Below are 26812 nucleotides of genomic sequence, written 5' to 3' on the forward strand. Positions count from 1 at the left end.
AACTCAGTCCCTGCGTCACTCCGGGTTGCAGCCCACGGGGCGAGGGGGGGTGGCCGGCGAGGAACGGGGCGTAGCACCTAATGTTTTTGGGACAGAGGAGTCATTTCGGTGTTTCCAGTTCGGAGCCCGCGGGCTGGACACGGAGGGCTCTCCCCGGGAGGACGGACTGACAGCGAGGAAGATCCCCCGGTGAGCAACTCCCCCCCTCCCCATCCCCCTGCCATGGAAACAAAAATACACGGGGGTGTGGGCAGGAGGCAGCGGGAACGCTGACTTCTGCTGGGAGGGAAGAAAAGGGTAGGGAAAGTGTCATTGTTCCCAGATAAAAACGCAGCTGGGATGTTGGACCACAGGGGGAGAAGTGCCAAAAGTGGTGGGACAGGAGGTGGGGGGGTGTTGGAATGGTGGGACAGGGGGTGGGAATGCTCAGGTGGTGGAACAGTCTCAGAAACCACTTGCTGTCAGCCAAGAGGCAGCAACACAGATGCAAGGAGTCCCAGCTGCTTTCTTCATTCCAAATTTTGGGGTGATTTGACCCAATTTCAGAGAGGAAGGTTTGCATAGCAGCACCAGGCAAGCTGCCTGGTTGAGCCTGTCCTCTGTTTCTCCTCCCAGGCCCAGGTGAGAGGAAGATGAAGGTCCTGCTGGTGCTGACAATGCTGTTTGCCTGCAGTAAGTGCATCTCCGACCCACAGACAGGAGCCAGGCTCCATGCCTGTGCCAATGTGCATTCCCAAACCCCTGTGCACTCCTCAGGGAGACTCTCTCCTCTCCCCCCGTTCCCCAGGCCTCATTTCTGCATATAACCTACAAAAAAAATCACTTTTTTTGGTCACTCCAGGTGTGTTCACAGCTCATGGGAAGCACCCACGTACCTTCACACCAGGACTCGAGGGAAGCACTGTAGGAAATCTCACTGCCCACAGATGCTACTCAGGATGGGGCACCTCAAGGGCTTCGTTGGACCGGTACAGGCAATGCTGCCCCAGAGGGCTAACACTGGCCCTGGGGTAACCAGGGCTGTGCACCCCATCAGCCCACCCTGAAGCTTTGCAAAGTGCAGATCAGGTGCTGAGCAGCAGCAGGAAGGGAATGGGTTTCAGGAAGCAGGGAAAGCTCAGTGCTCACCCCTAATTCCAGCCCCGCAGTCATTAAGGTGGTGCCAGTGACAGCTGCCTGGTTCATGGGATGGCAGCAGTGGAGAGGGATGGTCCTGAAGCCAGGATGCTGGGCAGGGCTTGCACAGGGAAGCAGAGGCATGGGAACGGGCTGGAAAGAGCAGTTGCTGGCAATTCAGAGCAGAGGATGCAAAGCTGGCGGCTCTTCCCACCCAGCTCACAGAGCCTGTGTCAGGTAGGTCAGAAGCAGCTGGTGCCACATTCCCAATGAGTCCAGGCTCTCCTTCTCCCTGCAGGTGCTGCCTGCTCCGCGCCTGCTGCTATGCCAAGCTGGCGGCTCGGCAGTGCCGCGTGGGACCCGTCCAGCCCCTCTCAGCACCCCAGGCAGGAATCCCCACCTGCAGTGAGTCCTCACCCCCTTGCCTTGGGATGCCCCTTTCCAGACCCTCTCCCTCCCTTGTGGTGCCCTTTTTTGGGCAGCCCCCGAGAGCTATGCCCAAATGAAGCTCTCGGGTGTGCTGTGCGGCCTATGCAGGGTCAGGGACGTGGTGCCAGAGAAGTGCCTGCAGGTGCGAGCGGGCGGCCCGGCTGTGCCGGATGCGTGCCCAGAGGCCGCTCCGGCACCGCATCAAGTGCCGGGGACGAGCCGGGAGGTGTTGAAGCAAAAAATTCCCTTTGCAAAACCACCTCTGGGCTGATCCATGAAGGGACGGTGCCGGCAGCACTTCCCAGCCCTGGCGAGTCTCCTCGGGACGTTTTGGCTTTGGCACGAGGACAACGACCCTCCGATGAAGCTGCGTCAGTGTCCGCTGGACCTGAGGAGGGGGAGCAGCACTGCAGCGATGTTTCAGCACAGCAAAAAAGGGAGGGTTGGACACCTGCCCCTCAGCCCTGTGAGGGGCACAGGGAACCAGCAGGAGCATCGTCCCTCGGGTCTGGCTCCCCTGCAAGCCTGTCCACTCTCTCCGCTTCTTGCTTCACCTTCTGTTGCTCCAAATAAAAACAGAGAGCCCAAAGCACTGGTCCTCAGTGTGCCGTGACTCAGCTGAGCCCAGCGACCACCCCTTGCGTCTCAGACAGCTTTCCTGTTGAAATACCTGGAAAAAATTACAGCTGAGAGGTGACACAATTCCCACCAAGGTGCAGCGGTACCCCTAAACTGCTCCACTTAGCCCTGAGCCTTCAGGCTCTGAAAATGTCCAATTTTTTTCCGAGATGAAGAGGCAGAAGTGGGTGGAAGGGCTGGAGCAGGCGTGATGCCATGGGAGGATCGGGCTTGGAGTTCAATGATCCCTGTGGGTCCCTTTCAACTCGGGATATTCTATGATTCCCTAAACCTCTGCTGTGCTGGGGTGGCCGGGAGCTTGCCTCACACCAGTGCTGAGCAAAACAGACTTCTCATCAGAAAAGAATGTTTTGGCCTGATTCTGCAACAATCCCGAGCATGTCCCTTAGGAAAAAACCTCCCCATTGCGCAGCTTTTGTGCCCTGCAGGGTTGACCCCCGGGAAGTCTCGGTGCTCCAAACCCCCTTGTGGCTCAGCGATGAAATAAAGCCACAGAAACAGCAACAAAACACTCTTTCCTCAGGGGCTGATGCCCAGCTGGAATTCCCTCCCTGGCTTGCCCCAAAGCTGAAGTCAATGGGGCCAGGCAATATCCCTTACATCAGTGATGCTTCCCACCAGCTGTCACCCAGGAATCAGGCCCTTCCACCTTCATCTTTCTCCTCCAGCACCATGTGATCCTAGGGGAGATGAGGAAGGAGTGGGCAGCCCTTCACCCAGCAGCTGTTGTTTGCAAGGTGCAAATCAAGGATCAAATCCTCACTGGCAGGATATCCCGGACAGATTTCAGACTGAGATAGACTGAATCACACTATCCCTTTGTAAACTCTGGATGAATTTTAACTATCCACATATTTTCCTGCTTGGACATCTGGCTGTACAAATCCATTCATACGGAGCTCCAAGTGCTAGTGTGTTGGCTCAGATACATGGCAATAAATTGGCCTGGAAAAGTTGTGGGGTTTGTACTGTGAAACAAAATCCACATCCTTCCAGGAGGCATTTGGCCCTGTTGGGGCTTATTTCCCATTTGGAGAAGGGATACTGCAAAGCTGGCACAGGTCGAAGGGCTGGGATGGAGAGGTGTTCATGTGGAGCTCAGCCAGTTTGATAAGAATATACCTTATTTCTCAGTGATAAAACTGGTTGTGGACTTGGAAAATCCTGAATTATGGCAAGCCCTGGTTCAGGTCATCAACTCAATGCTGTCTGAGGGGTCTGCTTAAATTAACCTAGAGAGTTGATGAGACAAACATCCCATACCAGAAGGGGGAAGAGATTTTGCTGAGTTGAGTTCCCTTTTCTCACCACATCTCTGATTCCCACACAAGTCGCATCCCTGTTCCCTGCCTCAGTTTCCCTACCAGCCATGGGGGATTTCCTCTCCTGCCTCAGTGCCTGTCCATGCTGGGATTCTCCAAAACTGGGCACCTGCAATATCTGCCAGAGGAAATCTGCTAAATGATTGTTCAGCATCATCTATTTAATTAGAGATTCTCTCAGAACAAACAACAATCAGCCTCTCTTTTCCCCTTCCATTAATACACCACTTGCATTTTTTTCCCTTATGCTGCCACTTGCCTTCTTTTTCTTCTAAATAAAGGTGAGCCAGACATCTCATGCCATGGGCTCATCTTTTTGAGAGCAGCACACAGTGCCCAGCACACACAGGGAGGGACAGAGCATCCCCATGTGCAAGGGGCATTTGGGATGTCAGAAGTCCCCACTACCAAAAAACCCCACCATACGTGGCCTCTGTTCAGCCCCGTTTCCAGCCACAGTCATTCTGGAGGACCACAGGATCTTCCTTTGCTCCCAGTGTTGCATCTCACCCACTCTGGTAAGTCAGAAGTGGAGGATGCTTTGCACTGGCTGCCTTTTTTCCCTGCCCAGTTAAGTCAGGATGGAAACACTAAGACATAGAGTGGTGTTTTCTATCCAAGACATCAAAAAACTAATATAGTCATCCAGGAGGAAAGCGAATCATGGGATCACAGAATGGTTTGAATTGGAAAAGCTCATTTCATTCCACCTCCTGCCATGGGCAGGGACATCTTCCACTGAGTGGTTCCTGTTCTCCCTCAGGTTCTCCCCTTTTGCTCAGGGAGGCACTGAGATGCTGAGATATCCAGAGTCATGCTTGGAGCTGACCCCAGCCTACCATACTCATCCCAGTCCTCCAAATCCTCCCCTGCCAAGGGCTCCACCAGCATAAGGCACCTGGAGTCTCCAGCAATGCCAAGGGACTTGCACACGTAGCAAGAGCGATATGGTGAAGATTGTCAATATTTGCCCTCCAAAGGAGGGGCCTTGCCAAGCGTACGTATAAGGGACTATATAAGGTGTGACTGGCAGCACCTCAGGTTCACCACACCCTGGGGCTGCCACTACCAGACATAAAGCTCTTCTCACTGCTCCTCTTCTATGAGTAATCCCCTGCCAGCTCCCACCCTCCAGGAAAGCCTGGTGGTGCTCACAGCTTCTATCCATGGAGATGGGAAGGGTGAAAATGCTCATTTTTGCTGTGGGAGGGTAGGATGGGAGGTTGCTTTTCCCAGTGCTCCTAAACAACTTCTCCAGTCATAGGACTGGCCCTCACCTATTGCAACGTGCTCCAGTTTGCAGCGATGATTAAGCACAAGACCGGGAAATCTCCACTGTCCTACAATGGTTATGGCTGTTACTGCAGCTGGAGGGGATCCAAAGAACCCCTGGATGCCACTGACAGGTAAGTTGTGATCTGGTGAAGGCAGAGCAGGTGCCCCAGCCCTCCCCACCTCCTTGGGTACCACAAGGGAAATTTTGCCCTGCTTCTGGGAGCGGAGAGCAATGAGAAAATTGTTGCTTGTCCTTAAAACCTCCCTAAAAGCGTTTTAGCAGCAGTAGCCAATGGGAAGGATGCATGTTGTTGATGTTCAATCAATGTCCCACCTGTACCCCATCCTGTCTTGACCCCTCCCACGCTCTCAGGTGCTGCCACGCCCACGACTGCTGCTATAAGGATTTGGCTTCCTCCCACTGCAGTCCCAAAGCAGTCACCTACAAATACTTCCTCCGGGGAAGCCAAATAACCTGTGGTAAGAGCCGGTGCATGGGCAAAGCTCCAAGTGAGAAGGCACATACCATCCATGCTTGTATTCCAAGGTATCCTTTAGACCATCCTGGCCTGGCAACACTCGCAGCAAAGGGGGTGGAAATACAGGGAAAGTGCCAGGAATAGGGCAAATAAATATTTGCTGGATTATGGTGAAGTATAGAGCCTGGAGACCTCCCTAAGGAGGGGCCTTGTCCTTCCCTAGAGGCCAAATACTGAGGGTCTGAGGTGACTCTCCCATCCTAGACAGGGACCAGCCATCCCGATTTCTCCAAGGCAAACATATTATTTCACAGACCAAAACAAATCCTATCCCTATGATCCAAGCAAGTATCCACACACTCCCCAGGGATAAAGTGAATTAAAGGGTCACTCCAGGGCCAGATAGCTCAACACACCAGAGGTGAGAGTACCTGAGACACCCCAAGTTCAACCCAGGGGTCTGCATATGCGGTGGGGATGGTCCAAAAAACACCCTGTGACTCTCCCACCCTTGGCCTGTCTGCATGGTCCCCCACATTTTCTTCCAGGAATCGGGAACCACTGCCAAACAGCGACCTGTGCACGCGACAAGAAGGCAGCTGAGTGTTTCCAGAGGGCAGCTGGGACCTACCACAATTCTTACAAGAATTACCCCAACTTTAAGTGCAAGGGCCGAGCACCCTCCTGCTAAACACCCCAGGGTCAAAACCTGCCAGAATCCATGGAAATGGTGGGAGTTCTGCATTCCCTGCAGTCAGGTGGGACACGGCAGAGCCCTGCAGCACCAAAAAGGTGTCCAGCACCTTTCCCTGGAGCCAGTGCACAGGGAAAACCTGCTCCCCAGGATTAAATAACTCATAAAAATGAGGGAAACCCTGCAAATAAAGATACATCTTCAAAGGAAATTTGTAAAGCATCTCCAGGGTTGTATTTGGGGAATCAGTGGTGGAAGGGTAGGAAGCAGCACAGAGCCTCAGAGTTGTTTTTCTGAAGTCAATATTTACACCTGCACAAAGTTTAGCATCTTTTTCTTAAAAGATTGAGCAGAAGTGACATTTTAGCAGCCACACAGTAAGTCTTAAAAGCTACAGAGAAAAAAAAAATGACCACAGAAAGAGTGGCTGCTGCACCCCAAACTAGGCTTCAACCCCAACTTCCCTCTGAGAGCTTGGCCTCAATCCAGCCCCAGCCTGTTCCTAACGAGCATTTAAGCAATTAACATCACTGCAGGCATGGGGCAGTCCAATAGTGGGGTCTCAGGGGTTTAGTGTGATCTTTTCTTGCACCCCATCTCCAGCAAGTCCAGACAGGTCTCCTCAGGCTGCCACTCCCTGCAGCTACCTCATCCCTCACCAGAACTGCACATGATCCCAAATAAGCCCTAATTACCTCTAACAAGCCAGGGCCGGCTGTCCCACAGCCCCAAGCCTTGATGGAGGCACCTCTATCTTTAAGGCTGCCTCTGGAGACGTGTTCTGCTTAAAATAAAGGAGTTTTAAGGGTAATTTCTTTGAGTTTCACCTCAGCACCAGAGGGCTCCTGCCTGACTCCAGTGTGTCACCACAAGCAATACCTCCACCCCACCCTCACGTTCCCACAGTATATGTGGTATCTTTATAACTCCAAAATACTAATTTCTACTCATTTTCTATAGCCACTAAAGGATTTTGAGAGAAGAGCTGGGACAGAGCCAATGCTGCCCTCTAAATCTGGTTCCTGCAACCAGGCAGCACCAAGGAAAGACCCCACAGCTCAATACCAGCACAAATCATCTCTCTTATATCCAACACTGGAGTATGGAATGTTTTTCATGCACAATTTCCTTCCTGTCCTGCCGTTCCTGAAGCCCTGCAGATGTGGATACCACAAATGTCATGGCAAAGCTGTGAGATAACTAAAAGGAAGCTCCCAAGAAGGAAAAATGGATGGGAGACACAGAGCAGCACAGGCAGAAAACCCTTCCATACGTAGAAACACTTACAGAGGTCATCCAAAACCTGGCTAAATGTTAAAACTTCCAGTGCAACTGAACTCCTGCCTGCAGGGGCAGGATTTGGGAAAAATAAGTCCAGAGAAGATGATGTAGGTAGATAGGATGCAGGGAAAGCGGCTGTACTACATCATCCTGCTGTGTACTCGCCCTTGAGAGGTTGATGGTGACCCCACTGCTGATCCGGCAGCAGACAAAACACCCTCAGAGATGTCAGCCAGCAGCTCATAACAAAAGAGTCATCCTCCTCAGATCCCAAGGGAATATCCAGTGCTTACTGTCCATCCTTGGACCATGGATTATGAAGCTCCACCAACGAGTAAACATGAGCTATGAATCATGATGTGCCTCTGCTCTCATTTCTCGCCTCCCCTTCCTCCTGCAAGGAAAAGCCACAACCTGTTTACAAACAAATTCTCTATATAAAGGTGAGTTCCATGAGGAATGTGGCCTAAAGATTCCCTAGAAAAAAAAAATAACAGATTGGGAAGGTGAAAACTTCAACAGGAAAATTAAAAAGAGAAAAAAAAAGTTTTAACGTGTTTTGACATACAATGGTTGGGCAGGCACAAAGCTATCCTGGCAGAAACAGAGGGAATTTGACTGCTATATCATGATTTAAGAGCCCAGCACACTGAGAGTTTATTTTAATCATATTACACTTGGAAATTAAAGCATTTTCAGCCCCAGATTTGGTTCCAGGTATTGGTGGCCATGAGTTGCTGACCAGCCTCTCTCTCTGCTTTTTGTGCTGCCTTTGCAGAACTGCCCTTTCGTCCTGGACACGATGGGGTGAGGTTTGAGTTCCCTCCACACCTACAGAAGCCCCAGGACAACTCCCTTCACAGCTCTCAGGCTCCAAGAAACAATGCTCCTTTTATCAGCTCTAGCTTAGGAGGACAAAAAAAGCAATTCATTAAGATGAAACCTCTTATTCCAAGTGTACAACTACAAATTCTTTCTTATTTTTTTCAAACGTGCAGAATCCACCTGCATTTCAAACCAAAATACAGCTGGGTAGGACTCAGGTGATACACATACCTGAACTGCCTTGCTACACCCGCTGTCACAACTGATCACACACTGAAGTGGTTTGCACATCCTCCCCACTAAGCTGTGAGTTGCCTCTCTTTCCACTACTGTAAAAATTATTGTCTTGGAGAAAAGGAATTCTTACAGGAGAGCCTTCTTTTTATTCTTCAACTAACAGCAGCAGAGCACACAAAGTACCAGCTCAGATCTTGGCAGTTCAGTAAAAAAAGGCATTTTTATTTTCATGCTGATTTATAAACTTCAAAGCACTCATAGATTTTTTCCAAAAAATCCCTTTCACCTCTGCCCTGGCTGACGAGGTGTCTCCTGCTGTTGTGTAAGTGCACATGTGCTTTCTTCAAGCTTAGTGCTTGTCACAAATCCAAAAACCTGAGTAAAGCTGAAACACTGGGAGCCATAAATCCAGAGCTGAATCCCAGAGTCCTTTCACCTCGTCCAAATCCTCAGTCCTACAGTGGAAACCACCACTGGAGTCAAGCTGTACGTCCTACTTGGTGACCTCACCAAAATGGAATTTAAGATGGAAAAATCCTACCCTGGAAAAAGCTTGATTTATGAAGTGAAATAGGCAGGTTTCCCAGGGAATACTGCTGCTTGGAAGCTTGTTCCCAGGACCCTTGCTCCTTTAGCTACAATAATGTAATTTGGGGACTAACACCTATCAAGTTCCTGACTTGGACTAAAGCTCTGGAGCAGTCCAAAAGCTCCAAAATATGACAAAGGGGATGAGATTCCAGATGTCCAAGTAACAACACTCACCAGAAATCTCCTGCCTGCTCCTGTTACATTCTACAGCCTCATCAACCATCACCAGATGAGTTGGCTCTGCAGTCTCATGAGTCCACTGGTATTATTATTTTGGGTGGGTTTATTTCTCTCTACAGGTCTCAGGTAGCAAAGGAGCTGGTCCCAAACTTCAGCAAGCATGGATGCAGCAATCCCATTCTCCCTTCATGTATTAATCACTTCTGAACCAGCCCAGTACAAGGCCAACAGTTCTAGTGAGATTAAAACTTGTCACTGCATTCCTTCCTGGCAAAGAAAAGAGGAATGTCATGTTTGAGACAATCCTGGCTGACACACTTTGCTTTGGAAAGGATTCTGAGACTTTGTTCACTTCATTTAAATTTAATAGAAAACCCCCCACCAAAGTTGTTCCTGAGCTGAGATTTGCTAAGCTTTCCCTGACAGAAAAGTAAAATAAAGCTTCTCCAAGCATAAGCAAGTAAAAAAAAAATCCAGGGACATCAAGAGATGTCAAAGCAAATGTGACACTGCTATGTGAAAAAAAGGTTCTCACCTTCATCTAACTCCAAAATTATAAACCCAAGTCTCTACTTTTTAAGTTCAAACAACTCTTCTCACACACAGGTTGACACAGAATCACTGAGAAACTGTCTTCCCCACAACCAAAGGAACAGGAATTTCTCTTGTCCTTGGAAACCTCTGCAGAAACCGATTTTAAGGTAACAAATGGTGGTGCCTCGAAATTTGCTCAGGGGGTTTTGTCTTCATCAGTTTTATTTGCTTTTCTCCTCAGAGTACTCAGCACACACTGAGTCAGATGTTTAGGGCTGCCATGGTCTTCACCAAGGTGATGTGGTTGGTGGGGTCTGTCTCTGTCCTGTCGTCTGCACAGTTGTTCTTCGTGGCCAAGACCTTCTGCCGGTGCCTCTCCTCCTGCCGCTTCTTCTTCTCCAGCCTCTGCTGCTCCTTCTTCTGTTTTTTAGCTGCCTGAAAGGGAAGGGTGAAAACACAAAGTTCAAATCACACATCTTCTGCTCAGCTGGGGAAAAATAACAAACTGGAAAGGAGACGACCAGATATCAAGGCAGCAGCCAGAGAACATTCCTAACTATTTATCAGGACTTTATTTCGGGCTGTTTTGGGAAGAGTGCCACAAGTCATTAGGAAATGTTTGTTATCACAGAAGTCACAGCTGCAGCAATGATAAAATGCAGGGAGCAGAAACTTTTTGATTGGAAGAAGAGAGCTGCTGAGTAAGCCATCCCCTAATTGTTAAAGGGTACTCACATCAAACCCCCCTCACACACCTTTTGGTTCCTGGTGGCTTGGTTCTCTTCACTGGATCCAGCCTGTCCTTTGTTGTTTCCTGTTTCACTTCGATGCAAGCTCTGATTTCCAAAGATTCTTGAACCACTTCCATTCTCCTCCCACAGTGTTTTGCTGCAGGACTTCTGATCCCTGCTCTGGGGTTCCTGCTGCTCCTCAGTACCTACCAACAACAAGTTTTCCTCAGATACTCTACCCAGGAGCTGTTGCATTGTCAGCCAATTCCTTCTTCCCAAATTTCTGGAGCAGTGGGTTTTTTTGGAAGCTGGATTGAGGCTTCCCTCACTAACCACCTTCCTGAGCACAGAAGGCTGAAGTAGGAGCACACAACAGCAAACCCCAACTGTCCTGCTGCTGTCCCCAGGGACCATGGGTGTCACGTTCACCTGAAGCCCCGGGTGACAAACTCTGTGCACTCACCTGTTCCTTCTCCTTCCTTCACTTGTAAGATGGCAAATATTGCAGATTCTATGTTGTAATCCTCTACTTCCAGGACGTGGCTTACTAAATCCATGTCCTGGCCACAAGAGAAGGAGAACACTGAAAGAGTTCAAATCTCTGACACACATTCACTTATCAACCACCTGCACCACAGAGAGGGGGCTGCTGCTTTTATGATTGTTCAATTAGTGCTTCATTTCTGAAAAAGGTGAGGGGGAAAACCTTAAATTCCTGAAGATATCAAGAGAAACTAATATGGTCTTTCAGCATGTTCCACTCTTGGCCCCTTCTGTTCTAAGCATTTGCACAGTAACAACAGCCAAGAGTCACAGATTATCCAGTTATGTGGGATATTCAACATCCTCAAACAATTTCAAATCTCACAAGATTTGTTTTCAAGTGAATTTTCTGAGAGATTGCAAGACAAGCTTTCCAGAATTATTAGGTATCCACACAGAGTAGGTATTTCATTTGCATTTAAGGGTTGACTCCAGGATAAAATCCATCCTGGTTTAGGGCTGTGGTACTGAGATTGTCCAAGGTGAATATTTCTTAGAATTTTTCCCAGGACTACTCTCATGTATCAAGGACATTTGAACACTAAGCACAAAAAGGCTCCTCAGTACTTACTGAACACCCTGTTGCATCGCACACTTTTTGTACAGCATCTTCCACTTCAGTCTCATCCTCAGAGTCACCCTTCTGTGGCTTCACTTCCTCTGTCTTATTTGCATTGTTTTTGCAAAGCATCTGAAGAAAAGCAAAGCCCAGCAGATAACACAGCATGTAATAAAAAAAAAATCTAATAACTGTAATTATTATTGAGCACTTATCTCAGAAACATCGCATGTCAAAGCATTTTGGAAATACTGTAACTTCCATCATCACTGGCAGCTTCCCCTGTCTCCCGCACTGCTCTCATGCACTACACCACCATGAATGCCAATAAACAAACCTATAAATGGATTAATTTTAATACAATACCATCATACAGCTGTGTGCAGAGACCCTCAAGCACAGCACAATTACTCTTTAAGATCAAGAAGTGACATATGAAGAGGACAACCACATCCAGCTGTTACATTTCCAGCTCTTTTCTCCCTTCTTTTTGTTTTCCCACTTGAGGTGCACGACTATGTAATTTAGATGTGGTTGCTTCCAGACAACCCACACCACAGCATCAGGTTTGGGATTGATTTCCAGCCCAGAAGTTGGAATCCTTCACAGCCTTTCTCAGGAGAGCTGGCAGCAGGAGCCACAACGACCTCAGAGCTTTGCTAACCCAGCAGGACACGGGGACCACACTCTTCCCTCAATCCCAAGGCAAAAGAGATTGGAAATCAACTGCCAACATTCATCAGCTTTATTTATCACCTACAGCTGGCTCAGGTAATTCTGTCACTACCAACCTCCATCTGAAGATACGCTGGAGCTTCCGAGTCATCGTCGATCCTCCTCACGCTGTCGTAGTGCTCCCCGTGACGATAGGCGATGTGCAGCTCCCTCGCATTGCTCTTGTCTGTGCCCCGGATCTACACAAAAGAAACAAACTGCAAATGAGGATTTGGAATCAACCTCAGCGTCAGATTTGTCCAAGTATTAATTTTCTTGGCCAGGAAGAGAGTACATTGCTACCGAAGCTTTTTAAACAGGAAGAGCTGATCAAAAAATTCAGCTGTGCCTCCAATAACAACAGAGCTTCTGCCTCCAGGAGAAGGTTTGAAAGCCAGATACTTAATACTGGTCAATTACATCATAACAAACAAAACGTGGGATGAAAATGTTTCTGTGGAAAGCTCAGAACTATTTCCTAAACTTTCCACAGCATCTATCAGTTTTACGACCATCTTCCCAGATCCAACTTCAGCAATGCTCCTGGGGAATGCACAATATCACTTTCCCCTCAAATATGAGGAGAGAGTCCATTCAAGTGATGGCGACAGTGGAAACAGTCACCCAGAGCAAGTTGGGTGACAGCTGGGACAAGATGCTTTTTTAACAGGATTCCAAGTGGCTGTGTTTTGGTTTTAAAAGAAAGCCATTCATGAAAACGTACTAACTCTACTCAGGAACACTGTTAACAATCAAATGTCCCTTTGCTTTGTCAGCACCAAGTACAGCAGTTTCCACAGAAAACTCCTGCTCTGATATTATCTTTACTGACTGGAAGAATGATTCCTACCCTGATCATCAAACTGTTAGCTAAGAGCTACCCAGCATTCCAGCTCCTGCCAGGAATGCAGAAAATCCCACTGCACTTGCAAACCTCCTTGGCTTGGCCTGTCAGCCCGAGTTCACAGACCTGACAGCCCTCCCAGAGCAGACGTCAGTCAGCAAAGGACCAGAACTGCTTTGCTTTAGGGCTACGGAGTTTCTCAACCCTTTGACGTCTGTGAGTGGCCTTATCTCCACCCCCACACCATGCACCAGGTCACCTTTCAGCCCTGTCTGTGCTTCGTGCTGCACTAATAACTTCAGGTTTCCAACACATAATTCTCCATTCATCTCTTTCACACTTATTCACCTTTAGATTCCAACTTAACACTTCGTTCTATTAACCCCTGCTTTTTATCCTATTAGGTTATTGAACATGTTGGAACTCAGTAAACTTTATTTTCATCTGTCAGTGCTTGAATAAGTATCTAACAAATCCCAAAGCTCTTAAAAGATTTTTCTGAAAATTAGACAATCTAGAGAAGCCTCTCTCCACTCTGGAGCAAGCCCAGAGGAGGCCACCAAGATAATCAGAAGGACGGAGCAGCTCTCCCCTAAGGAAAGGCTGATAAAGTTGGGATTGTTCAGCCTGGAAAAGAAAAGGCTCCAGGGTGACCCAACTGTGGCCTCCCTGTGCCTGAAGGAGCCAACAAGTCAGATGGAGAGACTTTGGACAAAGCCTGGAGTGTCAGGACAAGGGGAAATGGCTTCAAACTGCGAGAGGGCAGGGTTAGTTGGGATATTGGCCAAGAATTCCTCCCTGTGAGGGTGGGCAGGCCCTGGCACAGGGTGCCCAGAGAAGCTGTGGCTGCCTCAGCCCTGGAAGTGTCCAAGGCCAGGCTGGATGGGGCTTGGAGCAACCTGGGATAATGGGAGGTATCCCTGCCCATGGCAGGGGGCGGCACTGGAGGAGCTTTAAGGTCCCTTCGCACCCAAAGCATTCTGTGGTTCTGTGGTTCTTTGAATACACTGGACTGTGAGTAAAAGCTGCAGCTCTAAATCATGCCCAGCTAACTACAGCTACCGCTCATTTTTGACAGATCAGGAAGTTTTTACACTGTTTGTAGTCATCAGCTAAAAATGAGGCCAAACTGTAGAAATGTTTTTTCTCACCTGCCACAGTGGAGCATAGAGCTGATGAATAACCACGTTGATTTGATTGTTCCTTGCAAAGGCCACAATAGCATCATTGCCAGCAAAGGTCCCAGGCTTGGCCAAATTGGTAACTAAAGGAGAAAAACATTCAGAAGAGTTAGAAACCTACTTTCTGACACTTCCAAAAGCACTGGAGGGATAACAAGCAGTGAAATTTCAACACAAGCACAGGTGTGATAGTTTGGACCTTGGCTCCCTGCCAAATGCCCAAACCTCCAGTAGCAGTTCTCCCTTCCTTCTTCCTTTAGGGCAAAGAAAGGAAAAAAACTATAAAAATTAAAGAACCCAAAGTCAAGCTGCTTATATAAATATATATATATTTACGTAAATCACAGTTATATACAGTTAAGATGCTATATACACAGTAAAAGGGGATCCACCCCCCGAAGGGATAGAGAAAGGGGAAAGAAGGGACGAAAGGGAACAAAAAAAAGGGACACCGAATAGATATGCGCAATCAAACCTGAGAACAGGTAAAATAACTAGTAAAACAAATCTCACCACTTCCCTTAGAAAAGCAGGATTGGCACACACGGTCAGCACTCTCCAAACCTCCACGTGGCAGGACAGTGGACGCTGCAGGCCTCAGCCTTAGATAAGCGAGACCAACACAAGGACTCACTGCTCCTGAACCTCACCGGAAGAGAAGAGAGCGAGGTCTCTGATCTCCAACTTATTTATACTCTGGTTTACATAAAAATCGTATGGAATACTGGGTACTTGGCCACTTCCTTGGTTACAAACTGGTCACCAGGAAGGCCTAGACCAAAACCATCACAACAGGAAACTCTGGAAGGGAAATCTCACCTGTGAAACAGTGAGTGCTCAGGCAAGATTTTGGCAGCAACAGAAGTTAATGCATTTAAATGACCACAGATATCTCTTTTAAAAAAGCAGCAGACTCTTAAACTAAGCAAGGCCACTGTCTCTGTTAGCTCAGAAGGAAGAGTGCCACATACTAAGAGACCAGACCACTTCCATGTATCACCTGTGTGGTACCTGGCACATCCTCAGAGCTGGTGGGACAAAGGCTGCATTCACCTCTGCTTTGGATCTTCCCCTGGATTCCCAGTATGAAACATGAGGGGCCAAGGAGAATGAAACCCAAAGAAATCAGTCCCTTACCTAAATAGCCAAATACCCACAAGCACTCTAGAAAAACTAGACAATTTTTCTTAAGTTCCTTTTGCAAACACCAAATTTTTTTTACTCCTCCTTCCTTTTTTTGCCTCTCATTCCTTCTCCAAGTTTCTCCTAAATTTAAACAATTTCCAAGACAAATTTATTGCAAGTTTAACAGCTCATCTTTCTACAGCATCGACAGAGACAGAAATGCAAAGAGTTTGTAAAAACCAGAGAGGAGTCCTGACATGTTCTGGGATGTGGAACTGGGGAGTGAGAGAAGGTGCTCCAAGGAAATGCAGTCCCACTACCCAATAAGCCCTCCCATGAGTGCCCTGTGGAGCCCATACCATGTTTCTCAAAGGGCACATCATCCTCCACAAATGGCTCAAAGTCCTCCCTCTGCTTCACCATGTACTCCACCGTTTCCTGCCGATGCCTCAGGTGGTTCCTGGAGTGCCCCTCGAGCTGGTCACCCAGGGCCCGAAACAAGCAGTTGCTATCAAAAGAGAAACCACAAGTTGGGGTGTCTGAGGCACAACCAACAGGTACAGCATTAAACAAACACCCAGCGCAGGAAGAATGTGGTTTGAAAGGGAAAGGAAAAGAGCTATGCCCAGTTTGTTTATCAAGAATATGACTATGAAATAGCACCTATTCTCTCTGCTTGAATGGCTGCTGAGACTGCAGTGGGTGGCAGGAACATGAGATGAGTGATTGTGTCATCAGCTCCAGCACAGTCAGTCAGTGCTGGTAAAGTGCTGGGGGGCTGGTGGGCCAAACTGTCTTAAACTGACACTGGGACAAGTGACATAATGCAACAAAGGACAAACTAACGACTTGCTGAGCCATTTCTCAGCAGAAACATCCAATGCCCCTTTCACCCAATGACTTCTGGACCATCCTGTGCTCTGCACAGCCCTTGGCTCTCCTGGGGAACAGGGCTGGGACTGGCAGAGCCCTCAAGCCCTACAGAAACACGGAGCACAGGAGAGCTGAGCGCTCTGATCCTTGTACACTTCCGTGGGGGAGTTCTGAACCCTGCAGAGTACTGACCCCCCCCAACTCTGTCCCTCAGCCCCCGGGGGAACACAGCCTCCTCACCACCGGGGAGGAGGAAGCCCTCTGCCCCCGTGGCTGGAGCCGCGGGGAACCGCCGGCCCCGGGGGTGCCGGGCGGACCCGTCGCGGCGCTCACCCATCGCCCGGCACCTCCCGCAGCTTAAGGCCGAGGGCCCGGAGCTGCTCGGCGAGGCCGCCGCCGCCTGGTGAAGGGCCCGGGGCCGGTCCCGCGGAGGGGTTGCGGGGCCGCCGGCCCTTCCTGGCCCCGGCGGGCCGGGCCTTGCCCGCCCGTGTGCGGGACATGCCCGGCGGGGCGGGGGCGGAACCGGGAGCCACGTGATCGCGGCACCGGGAGAGCCACGTGACGGCGGCATCGCTGTGGAGTCACGTGATCGCTGCATCTGGTGGAGTCACGTGACCGGGGCACCGGGAGCGGGTCACGTGCCCGGCCATGCCGGGGCTCCCCCCAGGAGGAGGAAAGGCAGGGCCGGGCAGGGCAGGGCCGGGCAGGGCAGGGAAGGACAGGGAAGGGAAGGACAGGGCAGGGAAGGGCAGGGTAGGGCAGGGTAGGGCAGGGAAGGGCAGGGCAGGGCGGGGCAGGGAAGGACAGGGAAGGGCAGGGAAGGACAGGGAAGGGCAGGGCAGGGCCGGGCAGGGCAGGGAAGGGCAGGGCCGGGCAGGGCCGGGCAGGGCAGGGCAGGGCAGGAAAGGGAAGGGCAGGGAAGGGCAGGAGTAGGGCAGGGAAGGGCAGGGTAGGGCAGGGCCGGGCAGGGCAGGGCAGGGCAGGGCAGGGAAGGAAGGGCAGGGCAGGGCAGGGCAGGGAAGGGCAGGGCAGGGCAGGGCAGGGCAGGGTAGGGCAGGCAGGGAAGGGCAGGGCAGGACAGGGCAAGTAGGGCAGGGCAGGAAGGGCAGGAGACAGGGCAGGGAAGGACAGGGGAAGGGCAGGGCGGGGCAGGGCAGGAAGGGCAGGGCGGGGCAGGGCAGGGTAGGGCAGGGCAGGGAAGGAAGGGCAGGGCAGGGAGGGGCAGGGCGGGAAGGGCAGGAAGGGCAGGGCGGGGGGTCCTGCAGGGAAACTGGGGCTGTGATCACGGGGTGACAATCACGAAGGGCAGGAGGGTGCAACCAAGCCTCGGGAGCAGCGCGTCCGCGGGGAAAGGCTGGGGTGGGTTGCGAGAAGCAGCACTGCAGATCACTAACAGTGTGCCCAGAGCTTCCAGATTCCAGCTAATGAGCTTCTACTGCTAATTGCGCTAATGCCTCTCCCTGCTGCCTAGCACAGCTCCCACCCCTCACCGACACGTCCCGCCTGACCACACGAGTTATCAGCCAGGACGAGCCGCTCCGGGCTGTGTCTGTTCAACCCCACATCACCTCTCCGACGGGAACTGAGGGGAGTGAGGGGATGGATTACCCACGAGATGGGACCAGGAGAACACGGCTGAGAGCAGCGGCGGGGCGGGAGAGCTGAGACTGCAACCATTAATTAAATGTGATGAGGGTCATAAACTGAACGGTCGCATCTTGTTTCCTCAGGCGCTGAGGGAAACTCCTCGGAGGGGCTGGAGAGGGGACACAGCAAGAACATGACTTGTCCAGAGCAGGGCTCTTAGGGCTCTCCCTGCCATCCTTGGTACTACATCTCTTCCACTTGTCTCACAGCAGGTGGTTTAAGAAGTCACCCCTCAAGGCTCTGCCCCTGACTCTGGTCTTCATGGCCCTGCTTCCTCTGCCAGTATCGCAGCAGAAGGGGCCTGATATTGCCCAAGTCCAGAGGAGCCCACCAAGGTGCTCAGAGGGAGGGAGTACTTCTCTTATGAGGAAAAACTGGGAGAAATGGGATTGTTCAGCCTGGAGAAGAGGAGGCTCCAGGGTGACCTAACTGTGGCCTTCCAGGACCTGAAGGAGCCAAGAAAGATGGAGAGAGACTGTTTACAAGGGCCTGGAGTGACAGGACAAGGGGAATGGCTTTAGACTGACAGAGAGTAGGTTTAGGTGTGGGTGGTGAGGGAGTGGGATGGAATTCCCAGAGAAGCTGTCTGCCCCACCCCTGGAAGTGTTCAAGGCCAGGTTGGGCAGGGCTTGGAGCAACCTGGGCTAGTGCAAGGTGTCCCTGCCCGTGGCAGGGGGTGGAATGGGATGAGCTTTAAGGTCCCTTCAAATCCAAACCATCCTGGGATTCTGTGAATTTCTGTCTAATTCCAAGCTCAGAAGGCACATCCAAAGGGCTTTGTGATAAACACTAAGAAAACAGTCCTGGGGATACAAGAAGAGGCTTCACATCACAATGATTTTTAAGTTGAGTATTATTTGAAGTCCCTTTTCTCCAGAGTCACAACAACCTGACCCCCAGCTCAGCTCAGGGAGACATTCACAGCAGTTATCACCAGTTCTTTCCAGGATGTTCGGCTGCGGGGGTTTTACTCAGCAATGACACAACTGCTCTTTTATATCTATTTCCTGCCATAAACAACTCTGTCCAAAGCATTTCAGAGGAACACATTTTCTTTAGCAAACACACTGAAAGCGGGGAAAACAGGATGAAAGCATAAACTGCCTGCAAATGATTAATGAGGCAGTAATAAGCTGAGAAGCATTAGAGGGTTGTGGGCAATTCAGATAAGCACAAGGCACATGCCAAGCAGGGAGCATCACTCGTGACAAAGCAGAGCCAGAATCAGGGCTTGGCTGAAAACTTGGCCAGTGGGGGACAACAAGAAACATCAGACAAAAGGCACAGACAAGTCACCCCCACCCATTAATGGGGCACAGAGCAAACAGACACAGAGCATGGATTCATCCCACCTAGTTTTAAACTTTTTAAGTTAGGATCATAGGTGTTTCTCTGGCTGTCCAAGCTTCCAACCTCTGCAAGATGGTTTCATATTGTTTTAATAATTAGGAACCAGGAAATTTTAAGATATTTTCCACTTTGGACGTGGGAACTGACAGAGTAAATCTGAAGCTTCTAAAGCACTGTAATAGTGGCAGGTCTGTCTTCCACTTTCCCAGATCTTTTTAACAGCACGGAATGTGAAATGCAATAGAAAATTATCCTATTTTCAAACATCAGCCTTGAAGTTCAGCAGCCCACTTCCAGATGTTACTGCACTTTGAGTCACCCTTCTGCAGCTGAAAGATCTCCAGGCTCCTAAAATCTGGGGTCACCCAAAAGTCCATCAAGCCATGTCAGCAGAAACACAAGCAGGAGTGCTCAGGCACTTTTACGAAGTTTGCTTACGACAAAGCTTCTATTTCTCAGCAAATAAGAACAAGTTCTTCTCACCTCATCCCCCCACCAGCAAGTTCAGGAGATTAGAGCCTTCCTGAACTCCTTGCCCTCCTCAACTGCAGTTGTTTAATTTCTTTCTGTTGCTCCTCTGGGGGAGAGAGGGGCTGGGACATGGCAGCACAGACAGTTTGAGCATTCAAGTGCACTTGAGGCTACTAAAGTGGTACTCCGTGTCTTCTGCTGGTAACACTGACCTAGTCCATCTTTTTGGGATTAGAGATCCTTCCTTTCCTTCTTTCATTCCTTTGCTCCATTCCTCCACAGGATTCTTGCCGAGAAAACACTTGGATACCCCTCAAATAAGAAAACACTTGATTACCCCTGAAATAAAAAGGCAGAAAGAAATTAGAGGGATTTTGATCAGGCATTTTTTTCATACAAGAAAAAAATTCATCAGACAAGATGAATATTCACAAAACCACTCAGGAAGGGCACTCCTGAGTGCATGAGGGTGTCCTGTGAACGCCACAAGAAAGAAGATGGTCCCCCCAAGACACTAACCTTGCTTTTAATTTCCAGAGCTTTCTCATGGACTCTCTGAGATCATCTGTGGGCCTCGGTCATGCTTCAGTTTGCACTGGAAGCCCTCTGATGACTGAAATCACCTAGGATAAAAGACATTATAAAGTCTTGATAATTACTGGACATTCATGACTCACATTAATAATCTCATTCTTCTCTTGGTGCTGTAGGGTAGTCAGTATTGCTAAACCAAGAGCAAATTTCCTATCCAGAGCACTCAAAATTTGTGATGCTTACGCTCTAGTCAAAGCACTGCATTCAGCAGTGCTGCATTCACCAATGTCACTAGTAGATAATTCCCATAAATCTGTAACTGTCTAGCAAAGCACTGTTTAGAGACCAATGAAAATGCTTTCAACAAAGAAAGTTCTAATTTCTAATTTAATAACAACAGTAGTGTCTGGCTGTCACAGCTAATGCCATGGAGTCTGCTTCCGGACAGGAATTGCCCAGTGATGTTATCAGTCATTGTAAACTGTCTTGGCTGGCAAGTTAATCGTTAACTCAGGTCCCCATCTCATAAAAACATCGTATGGTAAGAGCACGACTCACTTAAGGCTGTCACTAATCAATCCTGCATACAGCAGGGATACAGCAACACATAAAAGGAGCCAGACTAGCGAAATCCTTCAGCCAGGGAAGACAGGCTTCAGGGAGGTGTATCTCCATGGAGAAATCCACTGACAAGCCAAACAAGGAAGAGGGACGGCCGGCTCTGCGAGTGCTGCAGGCTGAGGAGGACGGTCCCGCACCTGCGGCAGGAGGTGCTGCAGAAATGAGCAGGGCAGGACTCCTAACACAGAACACAAACCAAGGGATGAGAGTGGGATTCACGGAAGAGCGTATTAAAGAAATGGAGAGACCTTTAGGCACAGAGCAAGACAGTCACGCTGCCTTCAAACCAGCAATTTTGGAAGGAGACTGTCCACACTCAAAGCCTCTTGTTGTGCCAACAAACACAGACTGTCCCAAAACGTGCACACTGGAAATGAACCACCAGTGTTCAACCACATCCGTGGACTGGGATTGCCTGATCTGCTTCAACAAGTACAACATCTACAGAGTCCCAAAGCTCCTGGACTGCCAGCATGCCTTCTGCGCCGTCTGCCTCAAGCTTATTCTCAGGAAAGTGGAGAACACCTGGATCATCACCTGCCCTCTGTGCAGAAAACCCACCTTTGTGTCAGAAGGGCTCATCCGCACACTCCAGAATAAAGAAGACATTCTGGAGCAGTTGGAAAACCTTGAGTCAAATCCAGAGGTGCACATCCCTGCCATGGGGCTGGACTGCAAGAGCTGGACTCAGAGCAGCCCAGACATTTTAAACACAGAGGAGAATGTTCCAGCAGACACCAGCCTGGCTGTGCAGAGACTTGTGCTGCTGCTGCTGCTCGGGGTGATCCTCGCCATCCTCATCCTGCCCTTTATGTACTTGGGGAGGGTCAAATGGGTAATTTGTCTCCTGCTTACTCTGGGGTTGGTCATGTCTATGGTACTTTGCTGCACTCCTAAATTCCACTGGAGGTGCAAAAGGGACTCGCCCGCCTCCTGTGACAAGGAGAGCCACGTCGTTACTGTTGCTTGAAACAATCAATTAACGAGTGTGTCCCAGAGGTAATGGACTGGCCCTGCCTGCAGAGCTGCAGGTTGGGCATGCCAGTGAATTATGGACTTAAAAACAATTATTCACAGAATAAATTCAGCAGCTTGCTAGGCTGGCTCAATGCCAAGGCACAGTGTTGTTAAATCTCATTACTGGAAACAAAAGTCAACTATTTATATGTTGATATTTATGTGTTTTCAATAGGATTTTTATCCCAGGCTAAAAATTCCGTTGGTTTGCTTTTGCCACTTTGTTCTTGTCCATGTCCTCTCCTGTTCAGCCCTGCAGGATGTTATCTGGAACACTCAGGAGGTAATGTCCTGGAACAGCCCGTGGTTGTGTTTTCCTGCTCTCTGAACACAAGTACACCTTTTCTCAGGACAAAGTCGGGAAATCAGGCTGCTAAATCAGGGAGTGGGTGTTTGGAAGAGAGTAGCTTTAACCCAGATTACTACCTTAATCCCTATCCCTGCCCAAGGGTTGCTGGCAGGGATGGGACAGGGATTGGGAAAGGGGGATGTCAGTTGGTGCCACCTGAAGTTACACCCAAAATCATGAGAGGAAGAGGCAAAACCAACACTCCTAATATTGATCTGTGGCTTCCGAAGGGCAAAAAAACCTTGCGATCCTCCCAATTCCCCACATAAATAGTTCCTCTCACCTGAATTCCTTTATCTGGATCCCTGCACCACCTCTTTTCTTGCCCCCTCTTACATGAAATACCACATTGCCCCTCGAGATGCTCACAGAGATAAACAGAAATCCAGTGATTGGTGTGTCATACCACATGTGATGTTTTTATATGGATTGTTTCCATTAAATTTAAATAATATTAATTGCTAATTGACTTCTCTGTTTCAATTCCTCACTGACAATTAATGTCAAAACAATTCCCATTTTCCTCATTGACAGGAATTGCAGCTGAGAAAGCATATTAGGGAGTTTGCACAGCTGAAGTAGCGAGTAAAGCAAAGCAATAATGTGTCGGTTTGTTCCTTTATTTTAAAAAAAATGTTTAGTTGCTAAGAAAATACCCTGAAACCCAACTAAAATTAAACTGGGAAAAAAATAGATTTCTCTAGTTAAGCTGCATTTTTTAAAGTGCCATGGATCTCAGCAGACCCTGGATCAGGTAAATATTTGTGTTCGATAAGAATGGAAACTGATGTCCTGCAATTGCTCAGTATATAAATATACACAGTGTCTCACAGCAGATAAAACAGATTAGACTAAGAGGGTAGGAGCTCTTGTCCTCCTAAAGTCTTGGAAAACACAAGTCTGTTTTCTGCCTAAGAACCTTTGGGGGAAATAAGTCTTTTGGGTTTTCTCATCAATTTGGGCAGCAACAGGCTTAGTGCAGAGTACATATGACATTTGCTAGTAACCAACCAGAGAAAAACTTTTCCATTGGGAAAAGGCAGGTAGTTTTAAACCCAAATACAGTATTATTCCAAATATAAAGACTGGATCAGATATTTAGCTGCACTGAAAATAATTTCAGAAACCGTGGGCGAGTCTTTCAGCCCAGACTGTCCTCAAGATGACAAACTGCTCTAGAACTATTAAATAATATCAATTAAAAATAACATAATTTTAAAAAGGGGGAATTTTGCCTAAAAGGGGAGGAGGCTAAGCAAGATATCAAACAACATCAGCTCCAGAAGGGTTAAGCATCACATCCAGGATCAGTTTGCCACCATCAGTCAAAAAACATAATGAATATTTTATCAGCAGAAAGAAATGAAACCAGTGAATGAACATGAGCAGTAAAATCAATTTGTTATGTTTCACTCTACCCTTCCAAAAGGGTGTGTTCAGTTTTATTACACTAATTTCTACAGAGCCAAAAAAAAAAGTCAAACAGGAAAGGGCTTCCCTCAAGGCAGTGTACAGCAGTGGGAAGGCAGCATGGATGCCCTGTGATTTCCAGGGAGAGACTGGCCCTCTGAAAGAATTCCTACGGATCCACACAGTTACGGATCAGCACCTTCCAAGCCTTTCTTCAGCAGTTCAACCGCAATGTTTATGGAGAAAAGGCCAATGGAATTATACTCCTATTCCAAAACGTAAAGGATTTTCTTGTACTCAGGTTTAAGTCGTAGTGGTCAGGGAAGGTTCGGCTCCAAGTTCCCTTGCTCTCCTTACCTTACCTAGGTGGCTCCAGATTTCCGATAGTAAGTGGGTAACATAATCTAGCCTGATCGAATCATAATGAGAAATGGAGCCAGGCAGCATCCCCTCAGCCCCCGCCATCCCCCAGTCCCTCACCATCCCCTCATCCCGCTCCATCCCCTCATCCCGCTCCATCCCCTCGTCCCAGCGCAGTTCCCTCACACTCCACACCCCGGTACGCCGATGGCAGCGCCGGCGGGAAGGGCGGGCCGGGCCGGGCCGGGCAGGAAGGGGCGGGCGGCGGCAGCGGCCGGAACGCGGAGGCGGGTTCTCGGTGCTCGGATTTGGGGCCTGCGGCAGATCGGGGCCGGGCTGGGCAGGTGAAGAGGGTCTGGGAACAACTGGGACAGCGCCGCGGGCTGGGGGGGCGAGCGGGCGGGATCTTCCCTTCAGGCCGCCCTGCTCTGTGCGCTGCTTTCCCCTCAGCCGTGGTCCGAAGTGCTGCTTTCTTTCTAAAAATGTGCCCCCCTTCTCTCAGCAGAGGTTTCAGACACAAGGACTGGCAGCTGTGGATGTGTCTGCCCTTACAGCCTTCCCTGCTGAAGTGGTTCCCTCACACTTTCTACTGTTTCCTCTCTCCAGCTTTGCCCACTTCGGTGTGAGGACATTGCTTCACCGTCGCTGCTGTGCAAACCTCTGGATTAACCAAATTAAACACGCTTAGTTCTGCAACTACTTAAGCTTTTGGCTTTTCCAAGTCCCCCATCACCTCTGCCCCTGATCTTTATGGCCGTCCATATTGCATTCATGTCATTGCATTGAGGCAGGACTGTATTCACTGTATTCCGTGTTCATACCCCATATCTGTGGATTAAAAGCAGAGGCCATGGTGCTCGCAGTGTGTCAGCTCTAGAGCCCTGCACTAGTCCCCAAAAAACTTCATCTGCCAAGATGTTTCGACAGTCACAGCACTGTGTGCCATGTGTAACCCCAGTTGGGCTGTGCTGTCCCCCTGTGTACCTCATATGGGACTTTTTGGACAGCCCTGTCTGAATAATTATCTACAACTACCTCTCTGAAGTTAATGAGATGTCTCATTAACTTTTGAGGGTGTTGGAGGTGAACATGCCATTGCTTTGGTCACTGTTGTCATAGTTTAGGATGAACACAATGCCACCATCTCTGTTTCTTCTTCCAGCAGTAGAAAACGTGTGTATTGTACAGCTTTAGATGCCCAAAACAATTATCTTTCTGCTTTCCAAACAGGATTGTATGAGCTGCTGTATAAAACACATTCTTTTCTCAAGACAAAGGGCTTTGTGTGCAAAGCGAGTGCTGGAAGCAATAACAAAATTCTCTTTAAAGTGACAGTTCAGATTATGGCAACGCTGTTGATTGCTAAATTCCATTGTTCATGGCAGGGATGTGAATTCCAGTGCCATGAGCCGTAAATAGCTTTTGGGATATGTGACTACCTCTCAATTGCCTTATCTTGGACTAGTGGAAAAACTTCTTGGCCCACATTTTCATTGGTAAATTGCATGTTGCCCTTTTTTTTACGCTGCATGTCTGAAAATCCAAGCCCATTTTTTCCCAGGTATTAATGAGGAAATAGACACCCGTGTTGAGAGAAACACACTGAGGGTACTAATCTGAGCATCTTCAGAGCAATGTCTTCCAGAAGCTTTCTCTGGGTATTTTAGATGCTCAGTACTGATTTATTTGTTGCATGCCAGCAGCCACTGTGGTGTTGCTCCGTTATTGCTCCATGTTTTATGTTATTGGGAAATTAGGTTAAGCAGTTGTGCTGCTCATGGATCCTTTTTAGCAGCTTCATTTCTTGGATGAGCTTGAGTTAAGAAGTCAATAAATATCTTAGGGAAGAGGATTTTATTTTCAATGCTGTTTCCCATAATGTGTCTAGAGGTGAGCAAACATGCCAAGTAGTTGTAAAATTACTGGGATTTTAGCACTGGATTATTCCTGGGAAAATTGGTCTGAAAGTTTGGATGTTTTAGGAAGATCAGAGCCTAGTGAGAGATGGATTTCGGGGGTCCAATGGAGGAGCATTTGGAGCTCCTGTGGTAATAAAACAATCTTGGGATAAGAAAGTCTTGGAAAGCTGGAGGTGTGTTCACAGCTGGGGTTCAGTGAGTGTGCATACTGGTGTGTGGTGTGGTTGGTATTGGAGTGGGTCTGGCAGGTTGGGATTGATCCCAGGCCCCTGCTTTCCTCAGGGAAGTATAACCTGGCCCTTCCTTTATCTGGTTGATTTGGAAATAACAGTTAGTTTATTCCTGTGGGTTTTGTGCCAGAATGTGATGTTTTCCTGGGAACACGTGGAGATGCCATAACATGGTGTGCTGGAGCCAGAGGTGGCACCAGGAGCGTGTGTTGGCCTGAGCTCTCCCAAGGAAAGAGGTGTGTGAGTCACAATAACCATTGGCCCTTTGGTAATGAGTTTTTCTTGCATTTACACACCAGCAGTTAAACTGTGCAAGCCTTGAGAAATACAAATCACCTCCAATAAATTTCTGAGCTGGAAGGCAAGACAGACACCTTTCTGGAGGACCATGACAGATGGCACTCAGATAATAAAATCTCTTTAAAAAGAGGTGCTCTTGTTGCATTTCTTACTTTTAGAACTCTATCCATAAATGGTGTCTGCATCCTCTGAGAGTAGGCTGTAGTATCATGGGCTCCTTGTTCCTATTTAGTCAGGGTGTGGAAGAAAGGAAACATTTAAATATGAAGTATATAATAAAATAGATTATATGTCCCCTTAGAAACCAATTGAAATCAGAACATTTCAGGTGATGGAAGTGATCTTTGGAGCAGGTTGTTACCCATGTTGAATTGTGAAATGAGCTGTTGTCACCTTTTCCTGAGGTCAGTCATCTCAGCTGCTGGTACTATT

General features: G+C 48.8%; 5 protein-coding genes and 1 long non-coding RNA gene across 12 annotated transcripts in view; 4 read left to right on the forward strand and 2 right to left on the reverse strand.

The window, feature by feature from the left end:
* The first annotated feature begins 96 nt into the window (after window positions 1–96).
* On the forward strand, window positions 97–2041 carry LOC126643771 (basic phospholipase A2 A-like). Its single transcript, XM_050322392.1, has 5 exons — window positions 97–189; window positions 616–672; window positions 842–968; window positions 1415–1521; window positions 1654–2041. The coding sequence occupies exons 2-5, from the start codon at window positions 633–635 to the stop codon at window positions 1776–1778; spliced, it is 399 nt and encodes a 132-aa protein (XP_050178349.1). The 5' UTR covers window positions 97–189; window positions 616–632; the 3' UTR covers window positions 1779–2041.
* A 2128-nt stretch (window positions 2042–4169) lies between these two features.
* Window positions 4170–5951, forward strand: LOC126643941 (basic phospholipase A2 RVV-VD-like). Its single transcript, XM_050322736.1, has 5 exons — window positions 4170–4185; window positions 4540–4608; window positions 4765–4912; window positions 5155–5261; window positions 5809–5951. Exons 1-5 carry the CDS (start codon window positions 4170–4172, stop codon window positions 5949–5951), a joined length of 483 nt encoding a protein of 160 aa, XP_050178693.1.
* Window positions 5952–6178: 227 nt separating this feature from the next.
* OTUD3 (OTU deubiquitinase 3) lies at window positions 6179–16677 on the reverse strand. 4 transcript variants are annotated; one of them, XR_007629821.1, is made up of 9 exons: window positions 16506–16677; window positions 15659–15807; window positions 14145–14257; window positions 12227–12349; window positions 11448–11567; window positions 10797–10893; window positions 10358–10539; window positions 9604–10037; window positions 6179–7629 (listed from the first exon to the last, which is right to left on the reverse strand). XR_007629821.1 is itself a non-coding variant. In XM_050322581.1 (8 exons), the coding sequence occupies exons 1-8, from the start codon at window positions 16670–16672 to the stop codon at window positions 9864–9866; spliced, it is 1125 nt and encodes a 374-aa protein (XP_050178538.1). In that variant the 5' UTR covers window positions 16673–16677; the 3' UTR covers window positions 7868–9863. The 4 variants fall into 4 exon arrangements, 1 of the variants encoding a protein (XP_050178538.1); XR_007629819.1 differs by having other exon boundaries at window positions 9063–10037; XR_007629820.1 differs by lacking the exon at window positions 6179–7629 and adding an exon at window positions 7868–9335.
* Window positions 16678–18654: 1977 nt separating this feature from the next.
* LOC126643706 (uncharacterized) lies at window positions 18655–24255 on the reverse strand. The gene is made up of 3 exons (XR_007629799.1): window positions 24127–24255; window positions 20160–20263; window positions 18655–19979 (listed from the first exon to the last, which is right to left on the reverse strand). It is a non-coding gene; the product is annotated as an uncharacterized LOC126643706 (long non-coding RNA).
* RNF186 (ring finger protein 186) lies at window positions 20734–22550 on the forward strand. The gene has a single exon (XM_050322271.1). The coding sequence runs from the start codon at window positions 20848–20850 to the stop codon at window positions 21763–21765; it is 918 nt and encodes a 305-aa protein (XP_050178228.1). The 5' UTR covers window positions 20734–20847; the 3' UTR covers window positions 21766–22550.
* The window catches only part of TMCO4 (transmembrane and coiled-coil domains 4), a 35516-nt gene continuing 32952 nt past the window's right edge, over window positions 24249–26812 (forward strand). For all 4 annotated transcript variants that reach the window (XM_050322257.1, XM_050322259.1, XM_050322260.1 and 1 more), the window contains exons 1-2: window positions 24249–24275; window positions 26211–26316. The gene's annotated coding sequence lies outside the window, so the exon portion shown is untranslated. The remainder of the gene's footprint in view (window positions 24276–26210; window positions 26317–26812) is intronic.

Source organism: Myiozetetes cayanensis, unplaced genomic scaffold (assembly GCF_022539395.1).
Source record: "Myiozetetes cayanensis isolate MyiCay16 unplaced genomic scaffold, myiCay2020 scf28, whole genome shotgun sequence".
Lineage (NCBI taxonomy): Eukaryota > Metazoa > Chordata > Aves > Passeriformes > Tyrannidae > Myiozetetes > Myiozetetes cayanensis.

What these genes read in the sequence shown, in the direction of transcription:
- RNF186 (XM_050322271.1), top strand. Translation starts at nt 20,848, where the DNA reads ATGGAGAAATCCACTGACAAGCCAAACAAGGAAGAGGGACGGCCGGCT.
- LOC126643941 (XM_050322736.1), top strand. An exon ending in CTTCTCACTGCTCCTCTTCT is followed by an intron (nt 4,609 to 4,764) that starts ATGAGTAATCCC and finishes CAACTTCTCCAG; the next exon opens with TCATAGGACTGGCCCTCACC. An exon ending in CCCCTGGATGCCACTGACAG is followed by an intron (nt 4,913 to 5,154) that starts GTAAGTTGTGAT and finishes CCACGCTCTCAG; the next exon opens with GTGCTGCCACGCCCACGACT.
- OTUD3 (XM_050322581.1), bottom strand. Translation starts at nt 16,672, where the DNA reads ATGTCCCGCACACGGGCGGGCAAGGCCCGGCCCGCCGGGGCCAGGAAG. An exon ending in TCTATGCTCCACTGTGGCAG is followed by an intron (nt 12,350 to 14,144) that starts GTGAGAAAAAAC and finishes TCTTTTGTGTAG; the next exon opens with ATCCGGGGCACAGACAAGAG. An exon ending in AAGCCACCAGGAACCAAAAG is followed by an intron (nt 10,038 to 10,357) that starts GTGTGTGAGGGG and finishes CTTCCCTTTCAG; the next exon opens with GCAGCTAAAAAACAGAAGAA.
- LOC126643771 (XM_050322392.1), top strand. Translation starts at nt 633, where the DNA reads ATGAAGGTCCTGCTGGTGCTGACAATGCTGTTTGCCTGCA. An exon ending in TCAAGGGCTTCGTTGGACCG is followed by an intron (nt 969 to 1,414) that starts GTACAGGCAATG and finishes TTCTCCCTGCAG; the next exon opens with GTGCTGCCTGCTCCGCGCCT. An exon ending in GGCAGGAATCCCCACCTGCA is followed by an intron (nt 1,522 to 1,653) that starts GTGAGTCCTCAC and finishes CGGCCTATGCAG; the next exon opens with GGTCAGGGACGTGGTGCCAG.